This window comes from Ursus arctos, unplaced genomic scaffold (genome assembly GCF_023065955.2).
Source record: "Ursus arctos isolate Adak ecotype North America unplaced genomic scaffold, UrsArc2.0 scaffold_28, whole genome shotgun sequence".
NCBI classification, from domain to species: domain Eukaryota; kingdom Metazoa; phylum Chordata; class Mammalia; order Carnivora; family Ursidae; genus Ursus; species Ursus arctos.
In genome coordinates this window covers 1,121,589-1,139,630 of record NW_026622963.1, presented here as the reverse complement: position 1 = coordinate 1,139,630, position 18,042 = coordinate 1,121,589, and the positions used below count along the sequence as shown (strand labels likewise).

Below are 18,042 nucleotides of genomic sequence, written 5' to 3'. Positions count from 1 at the left end.
TATCCCTCCTCCACACTCCTAATCCCCCTTACTATGCTTTATTTTTCTCACATCATTTATCAGCTTCATAATAATGTATAATTATTCATTATGCTTATTACTATATCCTTCTGTTTAAAGATAAGATCCATGCGGTTGGGGGTTTTGGGGGGTTTTTTTGGTCTATTTTGTTCACTGATAGATTTTAAGCAGCTAGACCAGGACCTCACATACAACAGGAATCCGATATTTACAGAATGAAAGAAGTAAATAACAAAAACGAAAAAGACCTCCCAGAGGTCAACAATTCCCAGAGGGCCCCCTATATTCCTCTAATAGAACCAGTCTGGTTCCCACGTCTGACCTACATTGCCTCCACCTGCCATGTACTCCTCCTCCCCCTCCCCAAAGTCTTCCATCAGCTAGGATATATGGAACCACAGCACTGCTGCAGGCAGCAAAAGCAACAAACGCTTGTCCTTGAGTCTGAAGGATTTCTGAAAGCTTTCATAGTCTGCCTTGTTCCTAGGTTACTCAGTTTGGGATAAAATGTGAATGAAAGTTACCTTAGCATAAAAAGAGGCCTGAAAAAAAAATTACAAGAAGTTTCTGTTTTCAAAAATTAAATTCCAATTCAATTCAGCAAGCATTAATTAAGCATAAAGTTATATTCAAAGCACTGGGCTAGAAGCCATGAGGAACAAAGGAGACAGAGGTGTCTTAGGCAGTTCCGCACGAGGGAGGAAAAAAATAAATTCACAAATAATTACTTAAAGACAATTTGTGAGAAAGTGCTATAACAGCAGAGAGAGAGATACAGAGGAAGAGGAAATCAATTTTGGAGATAGACAGGTAAGGAAGAAAGGGTTGAAAGAAAGGCTTCCAGAAGGAGATGAAATTTTTTTCTAGGTTGCTGGAAGGGTCAGATTTGGAGTTGAATCCTTTGGAGCAGGGAGAGTCATTCCAACAGAAAAGAAAAGAAAAAAAAATAAGGCGTTGAGAATGAAAAATGTAGGGTAAGTTGAAGGAATGGCTGTAAAAAGAAAGAAAGAAATGAAATAGGGCTGAGGAAGGCCAAGGTTGGTCAGATTACAGAAGATGTTGAGTGCTGGCCTACGCAGGCAGTAAGTAGCCATTTAAGGTTTTTCAGCAAGAAGTGAAATGATAAGAATTTTATTTTTAAAAATCTACACTGAGGGGATGCCTGGCTGGCTTAGCTGGCAGAGCATGCAACTCCTGATCCTGGGGTTGTGAGTTCAAGCGCCACGTTGGATATAGAGATTACTGAAAAATAAAATCTTAAGGGGCACCTGGGTGGCTAAGTTTGTTAAGCGTCGACTCATGATTTTGTCTTAAATCATGATCTCGGATTGTGAGATTGAGCCCGGCGTCAAGCTCTGTGCTGGGTGTAGAGCCTTAGGATTCTCTACCTCTCCCTTTGCCCGCTTCCCCCACCCCATTCAAAGCACTAGAATGTGCTTGCTTTCGCTTTCTTAAAAAAATAAAATCTTAGAACAAAACAAAACAAAAAACAACTGGGGCACCTGGCTGGCTCAGTCAGGGGAGCAGGCAACTCTTGCTCTTGGAGTCATGAGTTCGAGCCCCAAGTTGGGTGTAGAGATTACTAAAAAAAAATTATTAAATAAAACTTAAAGGGGCACCTGGGTGGCTTACTCTGTTAAGCAACCAACTCGATCTCAGCTCAAGTCTTGATCTCAGGGTTCTGAGCTCAAGCCCTGTGTACAAAACAAAAAGATGAAACAACTACACTGGGGTTCCTTGTCATATACTCTTGTAGAACCAAATTCTTTGAGAGCACTTTAGTTCATGATCATACATTTATCAGTTGATTGTTGATCTCCCCAACTACATTTACAAGTCCTGAAAGGAGAGGACCACGTCTGGCCTGACACTTAAGTGCTCAATAACAATCAGTTAAGCAAATAAATAAAAATTATAATAATATTGGGGCACGTAGCTTGCTCAGTGGTAGAGCTTGTAACTCTTGATCTTGGGGTTGTGAGTTCAAGCCCCACATTGGGCATAGAGCTTACATTAAAAAATTATAATAACATTGCAGCAGTCTGTGGTAGGGAATACAGAAAGAGGCATTAACCATGAGGTTACTGCAATAATATACAGATGAAGGCCTGAACTAGGTCAGGTAAGAAAGCAACGCTAAATGGCAAGATATTTAGAATATTCTAATTTTAGTGAATGATTAGATAAGGTAGCAAGGAAGAAAAAGAACCAAATATGAATCCAAAGCTTTGTGCCATGGCAACTGGAAGAAGTGTAACGCTTAGGAGAGAAAAGGGTAGGCAGGTTTCAGAAATGATGGACTGGAGGTACACTCAAAAGCAGATGTCAAATAGAAAAAAATTTCCCTCTTCCTTGTACACCTTCCAGATTCACATATTCCAAAAGCTGCACAACTGCAATTTCTCTTCCATTCTAATTCCATTTCTAATACCATTCTTTAAGACTGCTCTAGAAAGATCACTTCCAGAACAAAGATAAATGTTGAGTTTCACACCAAATTTCAGAATTTGTAACTGAATTTATAAGGTACATTCTTTTTTTTTTTTTTTTTTAAAGATTTTATTTATTTATTCGACAGAGATAGAGACAGCCAGTGAGAGAGGGAACACAAGCAGGGGGAGTGGGAGAGGAAGAAGCAGGCTCACAGCGGAGGAGCCTGATGTGGGGCTCAATCCCATAACGCCGGGATCACGCCCTGAGCCGAAGGCAGACGCCTAACCGCTGTGCCACCCAGGCGCCCCTATAAGGTACATTCTTGAACATCCACTTCTGCTCACATAAATGAAAGTTTATCCTAACAAAACCCAAGTGTCCACCTAGAAGTGTTGCTAGGAACATTGCTGGTAATATGCCAAAAGCCCACTAGCTGTACTTTGTACATGGAATAGAGCAGACACTGCTGCATTCCCCTACAAATACTGAACTACGGCCTAAGAAACTATAGATACAATATGCAATGCAGTACCAAGCACGCAACGTGGCCTAACTGCCAGGATCTGGATTTCATTCATGGTATGGTTTGATTTCCAAGGGCTGCATGGGCATCTACTCTGGCCACTTTCCAATGCAATACCCTATGTCGCCTGACACCTAAAAAACAGAACGAAACAAAAACCCATCTATGACAACTACTTATGTTTCTCATATAAATCTTTCTAAAATCTTATACTCAAGTAGAGCACTTTCCAAAATAACCTTTAGATCGCCCAAAAATTAGTAATATGCTGAAGACGGCTGGGAACAAAGCAAAGCACTCCCAGGACTTTTTGTGAGTCCAAAACAAACAATTAGTTCCATCCACCAAATTTTTCTACTACAGACGATGGATGTTTTAAATGCAAATTTAAAAACCATGAATGCTTCTTCCAATGTTCAAAGTAGATTAAACGTGATTTTTGCTACATTAAGAAAGAAAGAAAGAAAAGACTAAAAGACCATCATCTTAACACTCAATAAATACCTGCTATTGGAAGTCCCCCATCCAAGAGTTAACTAGGAAATGCTGATAAAAATCCTAATTTGGGGAATTAACATGGTTATGCAATTTTATTCCTTTAAACTGCTTGAAAGCGAAGATTTCTTAATATTATTGTCAATTCCAAGTTCCTACAATCACCTACCACCTTTCTATCCCTCATTCCCTTTACAGGGCATTTCAGGGATCCTCCCTGTTAGTCATATTTCACTAAATGTCATCAATTTGAAATTTTTGGCATTAAAAAATCACATAATTTTATTTTCCAAAGAAAACACAGTAGGCAATCATATTTAATCCCAAGAAGTTAATTCGAAGCAAGTTTTCTACTGATTGGTCAAAAGTACCCAACCCACTTCCAAGATCAGTCCCATTTGACTTGAAGATTTCAGATATGAGATTTAAAAATCTTAGATTGCTGACTTAACAGACAAAATTGCTTCTGGCAAATCTTTCGAGGTAGTTTCCTTCTCACAATCTGAGGTTCTTTTTCTACAGCTTTCGGATTCCCATTCCTATGGTTTGAGCAGACTAGAAAAAAATATGTTTGACGAGTTGGTGAACCTGCAGAATAAGGGTATAAAAGCCTCTAAAAGAAGATGGCCTAGTAAAAAATGCAGAGCATAAGCTTTGCAAACGTATCAAAGAGGAGTGAGGGTCAAGCCCCAGGGAACTAAGCCTGTACTCATTAGCCTTCCTGTATACTGACTATATTTGTGACACAGTAATAAAAAACTGCTGTTAACCAATTTGCCTGTTCTTCTATCACGATCTCAGTATCATAAAATTCTACAGCTAAATGGAACCTTAAGAGATGATCTTGTTTAATGTACTCATTTTACAAATAAGGAAAGTGAAAACAGTGGAGTGACTACCACAAGGTCACGTAGCTAGTTAGAAGCAAAATAGTGATGAGAACCAGGGTTTTATGATACCCTACTCTATGCTTTGAAAAGCTGTATTAGCAAAGAAAACATAACACTCTTAAATCAGACAATAACTTAACTGTAACTGTAAGCCACACAAAAATAAAATTCATCCACATAAGGAGAACAAAGGGTTAGAACAGGAAGTACCCCAAATTAAAAAGAAAGCAACAGCATTTCTGCATCCAATCCAGGGGTTTCTTAAGGGCAAAACCTCCCACGTATTTTTGCAATTTCGTAATTTTATTAATTACTACATGCCAGGATGGGTGTCCTGCATGCTCGTGAAATGTACCTCCTTAAGACAAGGCCACAATGACCTTAGTGGCAAAGGTCTGAAAAATGATAACTTTTGATATAGATAACAGATGGCACTAAAGGAACCCACAAATGTGGTGCCAACAATCAAAAAGGACTGAACTTGAAGGGGGCAGAGATATTGCTGGGAGCAAGTAATCATGAAAACGGTGTAAGAATAAAAATCCAAGAGAGCAAAGTTGGCCATACACTAATGACCAGAGAGCACAATAAAAAGAAGGCAGTTTCAGAGCTTGCCTGGCATCAGACAGCTCCTACCTGCAAAAGAAAGGAGGAAAAAATTCTCACAGAGACAAGAGAAAGATCGGAGGTTTGCTCCTGAGTGATGGACTAGATATGACCTAATAGGTATTTGCCATCTCTTATTTCTGGGACTCTGATCCAAGAACAAACAGCAAGAGGACCATGAAAAATCAGCCCTGTTGGATCTGGAGTTCTGCCTTGACAAGATATAAAGCTCATTCATAGATCTGACTGTGCTCATGAGACTGCAGTTCAACTCCTGCTGCTAGAGCAAGGGGAGGGGGAAGGAAGATAGAAAGGGGTGAGTGGGAAGGAGGTGGAAGATCTGGGTTGTGACTATAATAGCTACAGTAATTAGAGTGTTTCCAAGCTGCTGGAGAAGTCTTCAGAGCACGGAACTAGGATGAGAGATGGGGGAGGGGAAAAAGCATGAGGAAGCAAACTACTGAAAATGCTAAGAAAGTATATGATGGTTTGTGAACAGTTTAAAACGAACAAACAACTGTGATGGCTTCATATGGGTAAAAAAAAAACAACTTTATATTCTCTCCTAGAAGTTAATACTACACGAATAACTGCTAGGCTCCCACTTAAAGATAGGTTATGAACTAGGTTTAAGCAAATTATTGCAAATGTCCCTGTCTTTGCAGCAGTCTACTGGACCCAGCCTTACACGGTTGCCTCCCTTTCCCCTAAATCAATCAGTCAATATATCTAAAGCTCTCTTCATATCCCTCTGCTCCGTATCCCTCTGACAAAAAGGTTAGAGCCTTGGAAAAGGGATTTCTGAACTCTAAACAGTTAATATCACTTATTTCCCTTCAATCAACTGTTAATTAGTACCCAGTGAATTCAATGAGAGAAAGGAGGGGCGGGGGTTCAACAGAAGCCCATAGCCTGTTGTGTTGACCTAACACAGAAAATGACTGGAAGGCCCTAAAAAATCAGAAAATAAACACCCAAGTTATTTGCTCATACATTTTGCTCTACAGCACGGCCTACTACAGTCGCACGAAGATGTGAAAGAAAAATAATATATTCACGGAAGATGATGATGGTAGCCTACAAGAAAAACCTGGGAATTAGCAAAAATCCTAAAAATAGAAAGTCCTCCTCCAAGTGGAAGTGCTATACTTGTTTTTAAGATAAATATGTAGTTGAGATATTTCCTTAACGTGATTTGGCTTGAGGTGATTTGATTCTAACAAGTGATGTTAATCTCAATGCCAGAGAAAAGAGTTATAAAGGTGCTGGGAGAAACTAAAAATGGAACAGGACATCTGAAGAGATGCAAATTACATACGGAGATTTACATTCATAAAATAAAAACACATGCAAATTTCTTGAGGGAGGCATGTCAGGTAGACCTACACAAAAAGTCAATTATATCCTTTGCATAAAACCTGCTGGGTATTCTCCCAGTGGGCTAAATCTTATACTGAAAGCAAAGAATTTTCTCCTTCCCATTTCCCCCTAATAAACAAGCACTAGAAAACTGAATTAGCACTATTTCCTTCCCATTCATAGGGCATAAAGCCAGAAATCACAGAAATACAATAGGGCCAGCTAGGACCATGTCTAAGGCAGGTTACTCAGTATTCTAGAAGAAACACAGAGAAAGAAGAATCTCTTTTCTCTATTCCATTATCATCTCACTAACAAACCTGTATCAGGCATTAAGAAATGTGAAACAAAGAGCAATTTCACACATATGAACTGAACCTAAACCACAGAAGACCCAGTATTTTCTTGTCACTGTGGCATGTGATTCTTTAACCACCTGCTCAATAATCCCTCTTCAGCTGCACAGCTGCTGCCAATTCCACATGCCCAGCTAGGCAGGTGCTTTGGTGAATTACCTGTTCCCTAGTGAAAAGAGTCCTTCACTGACACTTAGTCGGCCCAGAACCTGCCAATCAGCATCACCGATCTTCATTTTGTCTGTCACAGCCAACTTTTATGAGAGCTATCTTGAAGGCATATTTAGCACACTGTGTGATTTTGTATTTTGTGGGGTTTTGTTCTTGTTGCTGTTGTTTTTTAAAGGAAACGGATTTTTAAAATCACAAGTAGAAGTGAAAATTCAGCTGCTGAAAAGAAAACTTGCCACACAACATAAGGCTGCCTTATCTCAGAGTGGCCCCATCTGTCTGGCAGTATTCCCATCCATGACTGGTTTTCCACAAGGAAAATAACAATTGCTCAGCTACCTTTGTAGCAGAAGAAAGTGGCAGTTGGAAAGTGCTATGGTACCAGGGAGGAAGGAGAGGGGAAGAACTTCTGGAGATCACACATCATCCCTGTACTTCTTAAGTCTCCATGGCTAAGCCCAGGCAGTAGTGTTCCGAGTCAGATAAATAAGGAGTGGCACTTCTACTCATCAGAGCAATCGCTAAACCCCTCAACAAATTATCCTGTTCCAGTCGTTTAGTTGGTATATGCTAATTGCAACATAATTACTACCAGGAGCCAAAATTATGCTCCTATATCCTCACACAAAATAAGCACTCATCTGCCCAGCTAACTAAACCTCTCACAAGGAAACATTTTCTACCAAGAAAACCAAAGTGCTCTCTGAAAGATGGTCACAATCAGAAGACTCACAGGACTTTGGGCAAGGGCCCAACTCTGAAACCACTAAATCTAATCAGCGCAAACATAATAGGAGGCTTCTGCCTTCACTGTCAACTGACAGGATTCAGAATGAATGCCCACAACCCAATAGCAAAATGCTTTGGCCTCAGTTTAGCTGAGGCTTCACTCAGAGACCTTGGACAGGTAAGCTGGAAATAGTCTCAAGACAGACAACACTTCCAGTAAGACTTTAAGACAGTTTTGTCATCAAGAACAACATGTTCCCTCCCAACAAAGCCCAATACCTAAGTGGCAAGTCATGATTTTAAGAAACTCATTGAAATAATGGGATGAGGGAGGCAACAGTCAGACTCAGCATCTCAGAAAAAGACCTCTACCAAAACCAAAGGCTAAAGCTCCTATTCAACAATACCCTATAGCTATGGTTGGCTATTGTGTACACAGTGCTTTGTGTGCAATTGCCCTCTCACAATGAGTCTGATTTCTAATCTCTTCTTTACAAAGTTTTCTTTAATATACTAAATGGAAACCTCATTTCTAATCCCAAATAATTTTTTACCCAACTAATAGTACCTAAATACTATCTGGACACTTCTATGAGGTATTTACAAGGATAGGGTTTCTTCTAGCTTGTTCTCATCCTTCTCTCATTAATAACCCCCAAGACCTCAAATGATTTTTATGTTCATCACTTTGACAAATTTCTCCCTAATACAAAGGTAGAGATGGCCTTCCTGCACAATGAGCAAGTCATCTCTTTTCATCAGAATTAAAGATTAAAAGGAAAGTTGTTTTGTTTCCATAGCCCTTGCCCAGATAGGCAAATTCTGTGGCTTTTTTGTTGTGCAATTATTACTGACCAGGAAGTCACCATTAAAAAGGTACTGGGTCCTTGACTCCCTATCTTAACCCTGCAAAGGTTTTTAGTGGTATTCTTAAACAAGCAAAAAATCATTGTTGATTGTCCCATCTCTATAAAAAGAATTAAAAACGATGGCTCAAACAAGAGTGGAAACCTCCCCTTGGAGTCTTCTTCCTTAAAGGTCTAACACAAACCTCGGGATTGAGTCTCCCAGACACGATTCCTCCACAACTTAGTACAGGCTAGCCAAAGAGGCAGGCACAACATGGCTGGCATCCCCTATTCTTCTGAAAAATGTGTGCCAATGAGCTCTGCATTGTTCCTCACTCAAAAAGAAGAGCCTTTCTGTCTGGCCTCCTCCAATGGCAAGCCCCAGTCTGGAAAAGGAAGAAAATGGCACTGAGGAGCCTGGGAGATGGAGCATATCCAAAGCTCTCAGACAAGACTTGAACCTATGACCTTCACTGTGTACACAATAGGCGGGTGAGAGGGACCGGTTTATCTCTGCAGCAGCAGTTCTCAGCCCTGGGGTAGCACTCCCGATAAAATGACACAGACTATTGTGTGTGGCAGCAGAACAGTCATCTCCTCACAACAGCCTAAACCAGCACTCCCTCCCCCAAGACAAAGCAGCAGGGGTGAAATTAACTCAAGGCTGCAGAGCAAAGCCTAGTACAGAAAAGAGAGGCCTGTGGGGGATTGGGGACTCTCCTCAACCCCTGGGGCTCTGGACACATGGCTGAAAACAGACAGGCTTTCTCCCCCATCTTTCCCACTCTCATTTAGGTAGGAAGCTGTTTCTTAGAGAATTTAATCATCTGTGATTTGTTCAGAAATATTCCCCCTGAAGGGCTCTGATCTCTCCACCCTGTGTGAGCCTAATTCCTAGAAGCTGAAATGACTGTTTGCTGCTGCCTGTTTCACAAACACACATTAATTGGTCAGATGTGTCTCCTCCTCCTCAACCCCAGAGGGAGGAAGGAGAATCTGAGCAAAGCAGAGATGATCCAACCGTAATTACACATAAAGGGAAAAGAGGGCAGCATGGGTTTTTCCAAACAGGACAGGGTCACAAATCCTCCCGGGGGTACGAGGAGAGCAGTTAAGGGCCAGGCCCAGGGATCCCTCCATCTTGAAGAAAAGGACAGGAGTAAATGTGACCCGAAGACTGGAAGGAGCACACACCCACAACCTACTTACTGCACACTCCCGGGCACCTTGCTGCCCCCCCCCCCTCAGGGCCGCGCACACGTCCTGCTCCCAACCCTTCGCTCTGAAGCCCCCTAACTCCCTGACTAGCCCCAGCCGCCCTAGGCCCCCTCGAGATACCCAGACTCGCCACTGAAACTCTCTGGCCTGTCCCCACAACCTGGCCAGACCCTAATCCTCTCTTGGGCACCCCTACCCTGGGGCTGAACCGGCCCCGGCCACGCTTTGAACTTCACCCCGCGCCCCGCGACGCCCCCTCCCCCACCCACGCAACGACCCCTCCTCCCCCCCCAAACACACCTTCCCCTCGCTCCGCCCCGGCCCCCCAACCCCCACTTCCTCCGTCAGGCGCCGCTGCCCCCGGCCCCCTCAGCCCCGGCCCCCCTCAGCGCCACGGCCTCTCTCCTCCCCCAGCCCCGGCTCCACACAAAGCTTCGGACTCACCGCGCGGCCGGTCCCGGGAGCCGCCACCTCCGCCCGCCCGGGGCCCCGGGCCGTAGAGCCGCCGCCGCTACGGGGCCCAGGCCGCCATCCGTTCCCGCAGCCCCTCCCCCCACCCCACCCCGCCTCAGCTCCGGCTCTCCGCCCCCTCCCCGCGCCGCTCCGCCCCGCCCGGCCGGTGCCGCTGTGTCCGGGGCCGCGGGTCCCTCAGCCGCCGCCACCGCCGCCGCCGCCGCGATCCGGGATAACCAGGGCCGCCCCGAAGACCCGGAAACTGGACTACCGGGCCCTCGGATCTGGATTCCGGGCCGCTGTGGAGTCTGGAGCGGGAGTGCGCCGGGGAAACCCGGAACCTGGATGAAAGAGCCAAATCCTGGGTCTCGGAATGCGCGGTCACACGGAGCCCGGATTAGAGTCGTAGCTCTGGGAATGCTGGAAAACCCGGCGAGCCGGTTAAAACAGAGATAAACTCGAAGAAACCTGGATTGGAGAGCTCGAACCTAACGCTCTCCCCTCGTGGAAAGAACTCTCGCTGGACCAGACTTCCTCGCAGAGAGGTCTCTGGGGAAGTATCATACCTTACATACAGAAGACACCAGTTCCGTGGGTGTCCTTCCACTATGGGGAGAGGAAAAGGCTGTAAGGGGTCTGAACGTGAACATCCACAAAGAACAGAAGAGCAAGCACAGCTCATAATGGTTTCATCCATTTTATCCTTTGCTTCAGCAAATTATCAACCCCCTAATTTTTTTATCCTTTGTTCTCCAGTTTTTTTTCCTTCTCTCCAAATACCCACTTCCCATCTCTCTATATCCCTTTTCATCTCACCATTCTGTATTACCAAATCTTGTTGCTTTTTATTATCTAAAAGCCCTATTCTGTCCTTCTCCAACCCACCATTCTGTTTCTAATGACTGTAACTTTTACCTTTGCCTATCTTTCATTCATCTGTGATTGCCCAGCACACTACACAGCAGACATTCAGTCCATGTTTACGTGAACCTTCCCACCCACCTCTCACTTGTGAAACGTAAACTCTTCATGACCTCTTCCCTAAAACTTCCACCTCCTTCCATAGCAAACAGAAATTTCTTAATTCTCAAGGCTCCCCTTTCTTAGTCCCTCTTATGTCCTTCCTGTGTCCTTGATCATTTTAGCTCTGCAGTTTTTATCTTTCCTTTCTTCCCTTATCCTGAGGCATCCTTCAACAGTGCCATTCAAGATAGTGTGTGACTTGGGGATACAGCCAGGTCATAAAACCCCTTTATTCTCCATGAAAACACACACACACACCCCACAAGGTGGGCGCGGTGGGGGTGGGGGGTGGGGCTAAAGATGAATACTAAGCCTGTCTGGCCTAGGAAGAATAAAATCTCTTTGGCCCACCAATCTTTAACTTGTTCTAGTACAGTACAGGGCAGAACTGATTCCAGGTGACAGCACACTTTCAATCTCTGCTAGGCAATGTAACAAGTAAGGATTCAACTACTTAGCAGATGAAGAGTATGGTTTGGTATTTTAGACTTAGATGTGACTTAATTAAGGGCTAACACTTAAGTAGTCATCTTCTACTGAAGAGCATGACCCTACCACTGGGGAGGACAGGACTGCAAAAATAGGGAGAAAAGGAAAATAAACAGTCCTACAGTGAACCTCAATTTTTAGCCAAAGAAAGTTCTCAAGCCTGGAAGAACCACCAAAAAATTTTAAGTGATGTCCTGTATACCAAAAGAATCTTAAGTTTTGACTTCCTGTTCCTTTAGACCAGGAGTTGGCAAATTATGGCTCACATGCTCACTGCCTGTTTTGGGATGTCCCATGAGCTAAGAGTGGTTATTATACTTTTAAATGGCTGAAAAATAATCAAAACAATACTTTGTGGTGTGAGAATATGAAATTCAAATTTCAGTGTCCATAAATAAAGTTTTATGGGCTCATAGCCACACTCACTCATGTATGCATTATCTATGGATTCATTTGCACTGTAACAGCAGAGTTGAATAGGTGTAACAGAGACTTGTATGACCTGGAAAGCCTAAAATATTAGCTATCTGGCCTTGTACAGAAAAAGTGTGTGAACCCCTGCTCTGAATAAGCACTGTCCAATCGAATTTTTTGCAATGATGGAAATGTTCTATATTTGTGCCCCCCAGTTCAGAAGTCACTAGCCACATGTAGCTGTTTGAGCCTTTGAAATTTGGTTAATGTAACTAAAGAACTGAATTCTTAATTTCATTTAACCACAAGTGGTTAGTGGCTACCATATTAGACAGTACAGCTCTAGACTCTTCTCGAATCTTCTGTATTGACATTTTTTGCCCCTTGTGCCAACATCTTACTCCCTTCCTGTGTCACAAGTCTATATGGATTCTCAGTCCCCCCCCCCCCCCCCAGCCCTATTTATCTGACTCCAAGGGCTAGAATACAACATTTACTGGGTTTTCTTTCTGGGCTCTCCATTGTTACGATTGAAATCTGATCAGTTTACCAAGTTTCACCCCATGAATTAATCTACATTATGTGCATACATATAAATGGACAGACATTTACACAAGTTTCTTTGTGTTGGAGGATGGAACTGTGGCTATGTTCTTTCTTCTCTGCGTGAGAGAAGCAGAAAAGCCCTCCACATGCTGGATCCCTTGTTGCTGCTGGAGCCTGTGATATGGATCACCTCCCTCCAAACACAGTCACAGAAGCTGAGAACAGCAGATGTGTACTTGCTATTTGAATCTAAAGGAAAAAAAGTCCTTCATCACAAGCCTTTCTTTCCTCCCCGAAGGCCTAATAAACTGAAGTTAGTTGATTTCTCTAGTTTAATAGATGCTTGCTTTTTTACTGGCCTTTTCTAGCTGGGCAAGAGAACAACCCCAACACTGTCTCAATCTTGGCTAGGAGTTCTAGCAAAAGCATTAAAAAAAATTTACCAAACTAAATGAAATCCACATAAATGGGCTTTAGTAGAGACAGCAGTTAAAATGGAAAGAGATTAAGGGTTATAACTCATAAAAACCGTAACTTTGTAATTATTTGTAAAAGTAATCTTTAAAGTCTAAATTTTTCACAGCTACACCCTAGGAAAAATGGGTTCCTGTAAACTTCCAGCTTAAAGAGAAAAGAGGGGACACCTAGTTCTCCTTCCCTAGATTAGCTACAGCAAGAAAAACAAAACAAAACAAAACAAAAACCCTTACTCCATTCCAAACATCTGACTGCAAAGCTGACGTCTCCTAAATCCTGACAGAAAGTATCTAGTTTCACATATATCCCACTCTGAGCTTACAAAATTGAGACAGGGACTTGCCTAGAAAAATAAAAACACTGAATCCTTCAGGTATTATACAAATTGAGAGCCACTGGACTCAACCATCCAAAAGGGGGCGCCGATAATATTTAGGCTGCAAAAGAAAACCAGCTCAGAAATGTGAAACTTCCCTCAGGCCAAGCTGTCCCAGAGTTAAAAGGGTCAGTGCAAAGTGTTGTAAAGCACTGAAAGGCAAATTCCTGGGTGAGTTTGTACTCAGGATGCTAAGAATTTCCACTAGGCTTTAAATTATGCTATTCATCACTGAGCAACTGAGGGCCATCTACCCCCAAGTCTCTCCCACACTTCCTCCCCGGTGTCCTACAAATAAAAGACAGACCTTACACCACCAGCATGTGAACTAAAGACAGACTTTCACAGTCTAACCATGAAAAGAAGTTTCCAAGTTACTCTGCCATTTACTCATGTGGCTCCAGATGCATATTTTGGATGCTGAGGTGGGTTCTTGTAAACTTGTAATGTTCTTGTAAACTTTCTTATGACAGCACACAAAATGGTTGCATAACCTGATCTTGCAGGTCCTGATGTTTTTCTTTAGGCACGCACACACAATCTATCCAGGTGAAAAAAAATCAATCCAGACTCCTCTGTGCTTGAGCTGTATTCACGTAAAAAGGCAGAAAACTTGTTGTTCTTCCCTAGGCCCTTCACCTCCTGCCTTTCGGTTTTATTTTGCTATTCAGAAAACCAGACAATTCCAGTGCAGAATTCATGGTACTACTGCTTGGTAAACTATTAACCCGGTGTGGCTTCATTAATAGTACAGTACTAGGGTCTTCGGGAGACCAGAATGGGACTTTTTTTTCCCCCCTAAAAAAGTACCATTAGCTGTCCCTTCCACTTTCTCTACAGAAGTTGAACAGGAAAAGAATGAGAATACTGCATGTCTGCATTACCAGAACAAGAATCGGGTGGGTTTTCCCTGGGAATCCAGAGCGATCGGGCCCCACAAAACCAGTGCCTAGAGCTATGCAACAAGCAGGGTTCACAGTTGAGTGAACATCAATGCATATATGTGCAGGCATTTCAATGCAAATACATGCTGAATATGAAGGATTAAAGAAAGGGGAAATTAATCTTTTTCATAACACAGGGCACTTTCTTTTCTCTCCTGTCCGCTCTCTTTTTTAAGTCATGCACACAACTGCTGGAGGGAATCCAACTTCCCTAGTGTGGTGGTGGTGCTTTATAAAAAGCAGAACGTACACATTTAAGACCATGAATTTCCTGAGGATGCCAGCAACTGAGATTTTGACAGCTCTACTGAACAGCCTCAGAAAAAAAGCGCTTCACTAAGTGGGGCCAGACCGATGAGTGAAAATCTCATTTCAAATCAACCTTCTCTTTTTCCAAAGCTCATAGCTTCCTGAGGTGTGGATGGTTTAAATGGCTGGGTTTCAGTATTTGAGGGTAATTGAATACATTTTACTGGGGGACTTTATTTTTTAGTTTGTTTCTAATTGCCCCATGCAAGTGATGCTTTTGCAATATCCACAACAATAAATAGGGCACTTTCATGCCGCTTTAACAGGTGGCTCCATCTCCTCCCAGTCTGATCCTCTTATGTCCTAACATCTCAAATCAAAGAACAAAGTGGCAGCACCTCTTCAGGTTATCCCTTCAAAAAAAAAAAAAAAAAAAAAAATCTGCCAAAAAAGGTTATTCAGCTTTTGAAGACTGTTCACTTCAAGAGATGCTGGATGAGAGCAAAAAACTTGTTAAAACCCCTTTCTGTCCCATCACAGGTTTGTATTAAACACAGGATTCCTCAAACATCCTAATATTCCAATGAGGCTATTACTTTGAAAAGAAACTTTAAAATTCAAGTGGTCTCTCAAAAAAATTGTTAACCTATGTTAAGAATTTTCCTAACCTCCAATCCAAGCCTCAGAGAGGAAAGTAATTTCCAACTTGTTGCTTTCTCTTCTGATACTATTCTGAGAGAAATGTCAAAGACCTAGAATTTTTAAAATAGCATTTTATAAATAATGTATTCAAAGATTTTAACCTACTACATAAAGTAAGAATCCCACTCTTTAAGAAAAATATACAGATTTAGGTAAGAGTTTAAATTCTGAGAGATTCAAGCCTGATGCCAAGCCTTTAGATTTCTAATGCTTCAATTCCAAAGGACCAGTGGATAGCAATTTTAATACACAAAACTCCACTATGCTGTGTAGTTCCTTTTCTCCTGGGTCAGACAGCTTTATTCTGCTTCATTAACCCCTTCTTTGCTCCTTGATGGATCTTGGAATCCAGTTTCCCTGTAAGGGAGAAAAAGAAGCCTCATTATTTATTTTTTATATTTGCAATGCAAATCTTTCATGGCCTCCCAGGTCCTCTGGTTACTGTGTTCCTGTCACATTCAATTATCTTGCTTCAGGACTCAGATACTTTCAAACTTCAGAGTTTCATTCTGTAAGAATGAGGAAGCAGTGGGAACACTGTTTAAGGACACACAAACGTGAGCACACACACACACTTGAGAATTTGCTTAAAGAATCTAAATAGTTAATATTTCTAATTTTGTAGCTACTACAAAAGAAACACCACGGTTTTTCAGGATGTCTGATGCTAAGGCAAGTTTTTAAAGAATACACACATATAATAAAGGAAGGCATTTCACACAGTGGGAAACTCATTCCTCTGACCTGTTAACTGGCTGAGCATAATGCATGAACCTCCCTCGCAGTGAGAAAAGCAGTTCGGTTCACCCCTTTGCTGCCTCAGACTTAATAGGGGGAGTGACCTGCAACAGTGGAGTGGAATCCACATGAATGCTTTACTGACAAAGAGTCCCTATCACCAGCTAAGAAGGGCAAAGGTCATAGGCTATATGACTCTTCGAAGTGTTAAAGTTAGAAAACAAGCAACCTTCCTGTCCCAGGTGACCCTAATGAGAGGTGCTTCGCTGATGTGGTCCCTGACCTCTGACTCCTCAAATCTACCAGGACAGAGTTTGGTTCAGTGGTAGCAGCCTCAAGAACTATCCATCTCATGAAGACAATCTTTTTTTTTTTTTTTTAAGATTTTATTTATTTATTTGACAGAGACAGCCAGCGAGAGAGGGAACACAAGCAGGGGGAGTGGGAGAGGAAGAAGCAGGCTCCCAGTGGAGGAGCCTGATGTGGGGCTCGATCCCAGAACGCCGGGATCACGCCCTGAGCCGAAGGCAGACGCTTAACGACTGAGCCACCCATGCGCCCCTCATGAAGACAATCTTAACAAAGTTCCTGTCTGTCTTGCACATTGCTTTCCCCCACAAAAAGTCTCAGTTAAGTCAATAGTGATGCTGACACTGAACTGAAACAGAAACAGGTCAGTTCAGTCTCAGCACACAAAAAAATAATAATTTAATAAAAATAAAGACTAACAAATAAACAAGGAGCTTCCCTTTGAGGACAGCCAGGTGTACTACAGCCCACACCCACAGCTGCCCCCTATATGTTGTCCTGTAAAACCTGGGGCATGTCATTTAGTCTCTCTAGACTTCAATATTCTCATTTGTCTAACTAAAATAAGAATATATGTCTTGACTACTGCAAAAGATTGTGAGAAAAATAACCTCAACCTAACAAGTTCCCCTGTTTTCTTAAATTTTGTTTTCTTTTCCCCTCTCATCTCTCTAGAGGTATACCTGTCTCTGGAATAACATTACTTCTCAGAAACCACCCTTCCTCAGAAACCATCACTAAGCAATGCCCTGAATGCTGTCCACAATAGTCACAATGCTGTTGATTTTAATTTGGGCTTTAGAGCACAGAGTATTCCCAGGGATTCAGGAGTCTTTCATCCCACAGGCTGCCCAGCTGGAAATCAGAACATGTGCCAGCAATCTGGCAAAAAGCCCTATTACAAGGCACGTTTGCCTTTGTATCTCTAACACTACCATAGTGAGCGCCAAATGGTAGGTGCTCAATAAATGTTTTCATCAAATCAATTAAACAAAGAAAGCAGACATTACAAATTTCAAAACCTTTGAATTATAGGGACTAAGTAACCAAAATGAGCAGATATCAGATAAACATAAGAGTATCCATTGTAAAGGTGGTGGTATCCAGAGGTATAAAGAAGTACTGCATCTCATTCAACTTTTTAGGGCAAGCTAGGACAGAATTCAGAATTCCACTTAGGACTCTAGACTTCTAGTTCTCTGTATTGAGTAAGTTAGAAGGCCGAGGTCCTAGCTGTAGTTCTGAGACTACCTAGCTGTATGTGAGGAAGCCACCTAGTCACTCTCACCCTCAGCTGTTTCGATGCTGAGAGGAAATTGGACTACGTAGCACAGAAGGCTCCTTCCAGCTCTGATACTGTGCCCTCAAAGGGAAATGTGATTGGAATAATTTGTTTCTGAGGCAATCTGATAAAGGGAAAAGAGCAGGAAAACCAGATGTGAGCAAAATACAACTTCTACAAACCTATTTACTCAACTGAAAAATGAAAGGAGGAAAAAATCCCTACTAACTTACAAAGTTGAGAGAATTACAACTAACATGAAGTGCTTTCTAAATACCAAGCACTGTGCTAAGTTTTTTTTATATACACTAAGTCATTTAATCCAGTAACTAATTGAAATACTGTACGTTAAAGTGCTTCATAAGCTCAAAGTTCTCTGAAAAAGTAAGGG

At 42.3% G+C, this 18,042-nt stretch overlaps 2 protein-coding genes across 16 annotated transcripts in view; both read right to left on the bottom strand.

Annotated features, from left to right (window-relative positions):
* Positions 1-10,184, bottom strand: part of ZNF609 (zinc finger protein 609) — a 259,999-nt gene extending 249,815 nt beyond the window's left edge. For 10 of the 11 annotated variants that reach the window (XR_007190679.2, XR_007190697.2, XR_007190678.2 and 7 more), the window contains exon 1: positions 10,094-10,184. The gene's annotated coding sequence lies outside the window, so the exon portion shown is untranslated. Of the gene's footprint in view, positions 1-8,634; positions 9,667-10,093 lie in introns of those variants that run through there. The other variant, XM_044391985.3, reaches the window with a different exon arrangement.
* Positions 10,185-13,998: 3,814 nt separating this feature from the next.
* TRIP4 (thyroid hormone receptor interactor 4) overlaps positions 13,999-18,042 on the bottom strand; it is a 55,355-nt gene continuing 51,311 nt past the window's right edge. For 4 of the 5 annotated variants that reach the window (XM_026478291.4, XM_026478292.4, XM_026478293.4 and 1 more), the window contains one exon: positions 15,379-15,679. In XM_026478291.4, coding sequence (XP_026334076.1) covers positions 15,612-15,679 — 68 coding nt within the window. In that variant the 3' untranslated portion in view covers positions 15,379-15,611. Of the gene's footprint in view, positions 15,680-18,042 lie in introns of all 5 variants that reach the window. The other variant, XM_026478295.4, reaches the window with a different exon arrangement.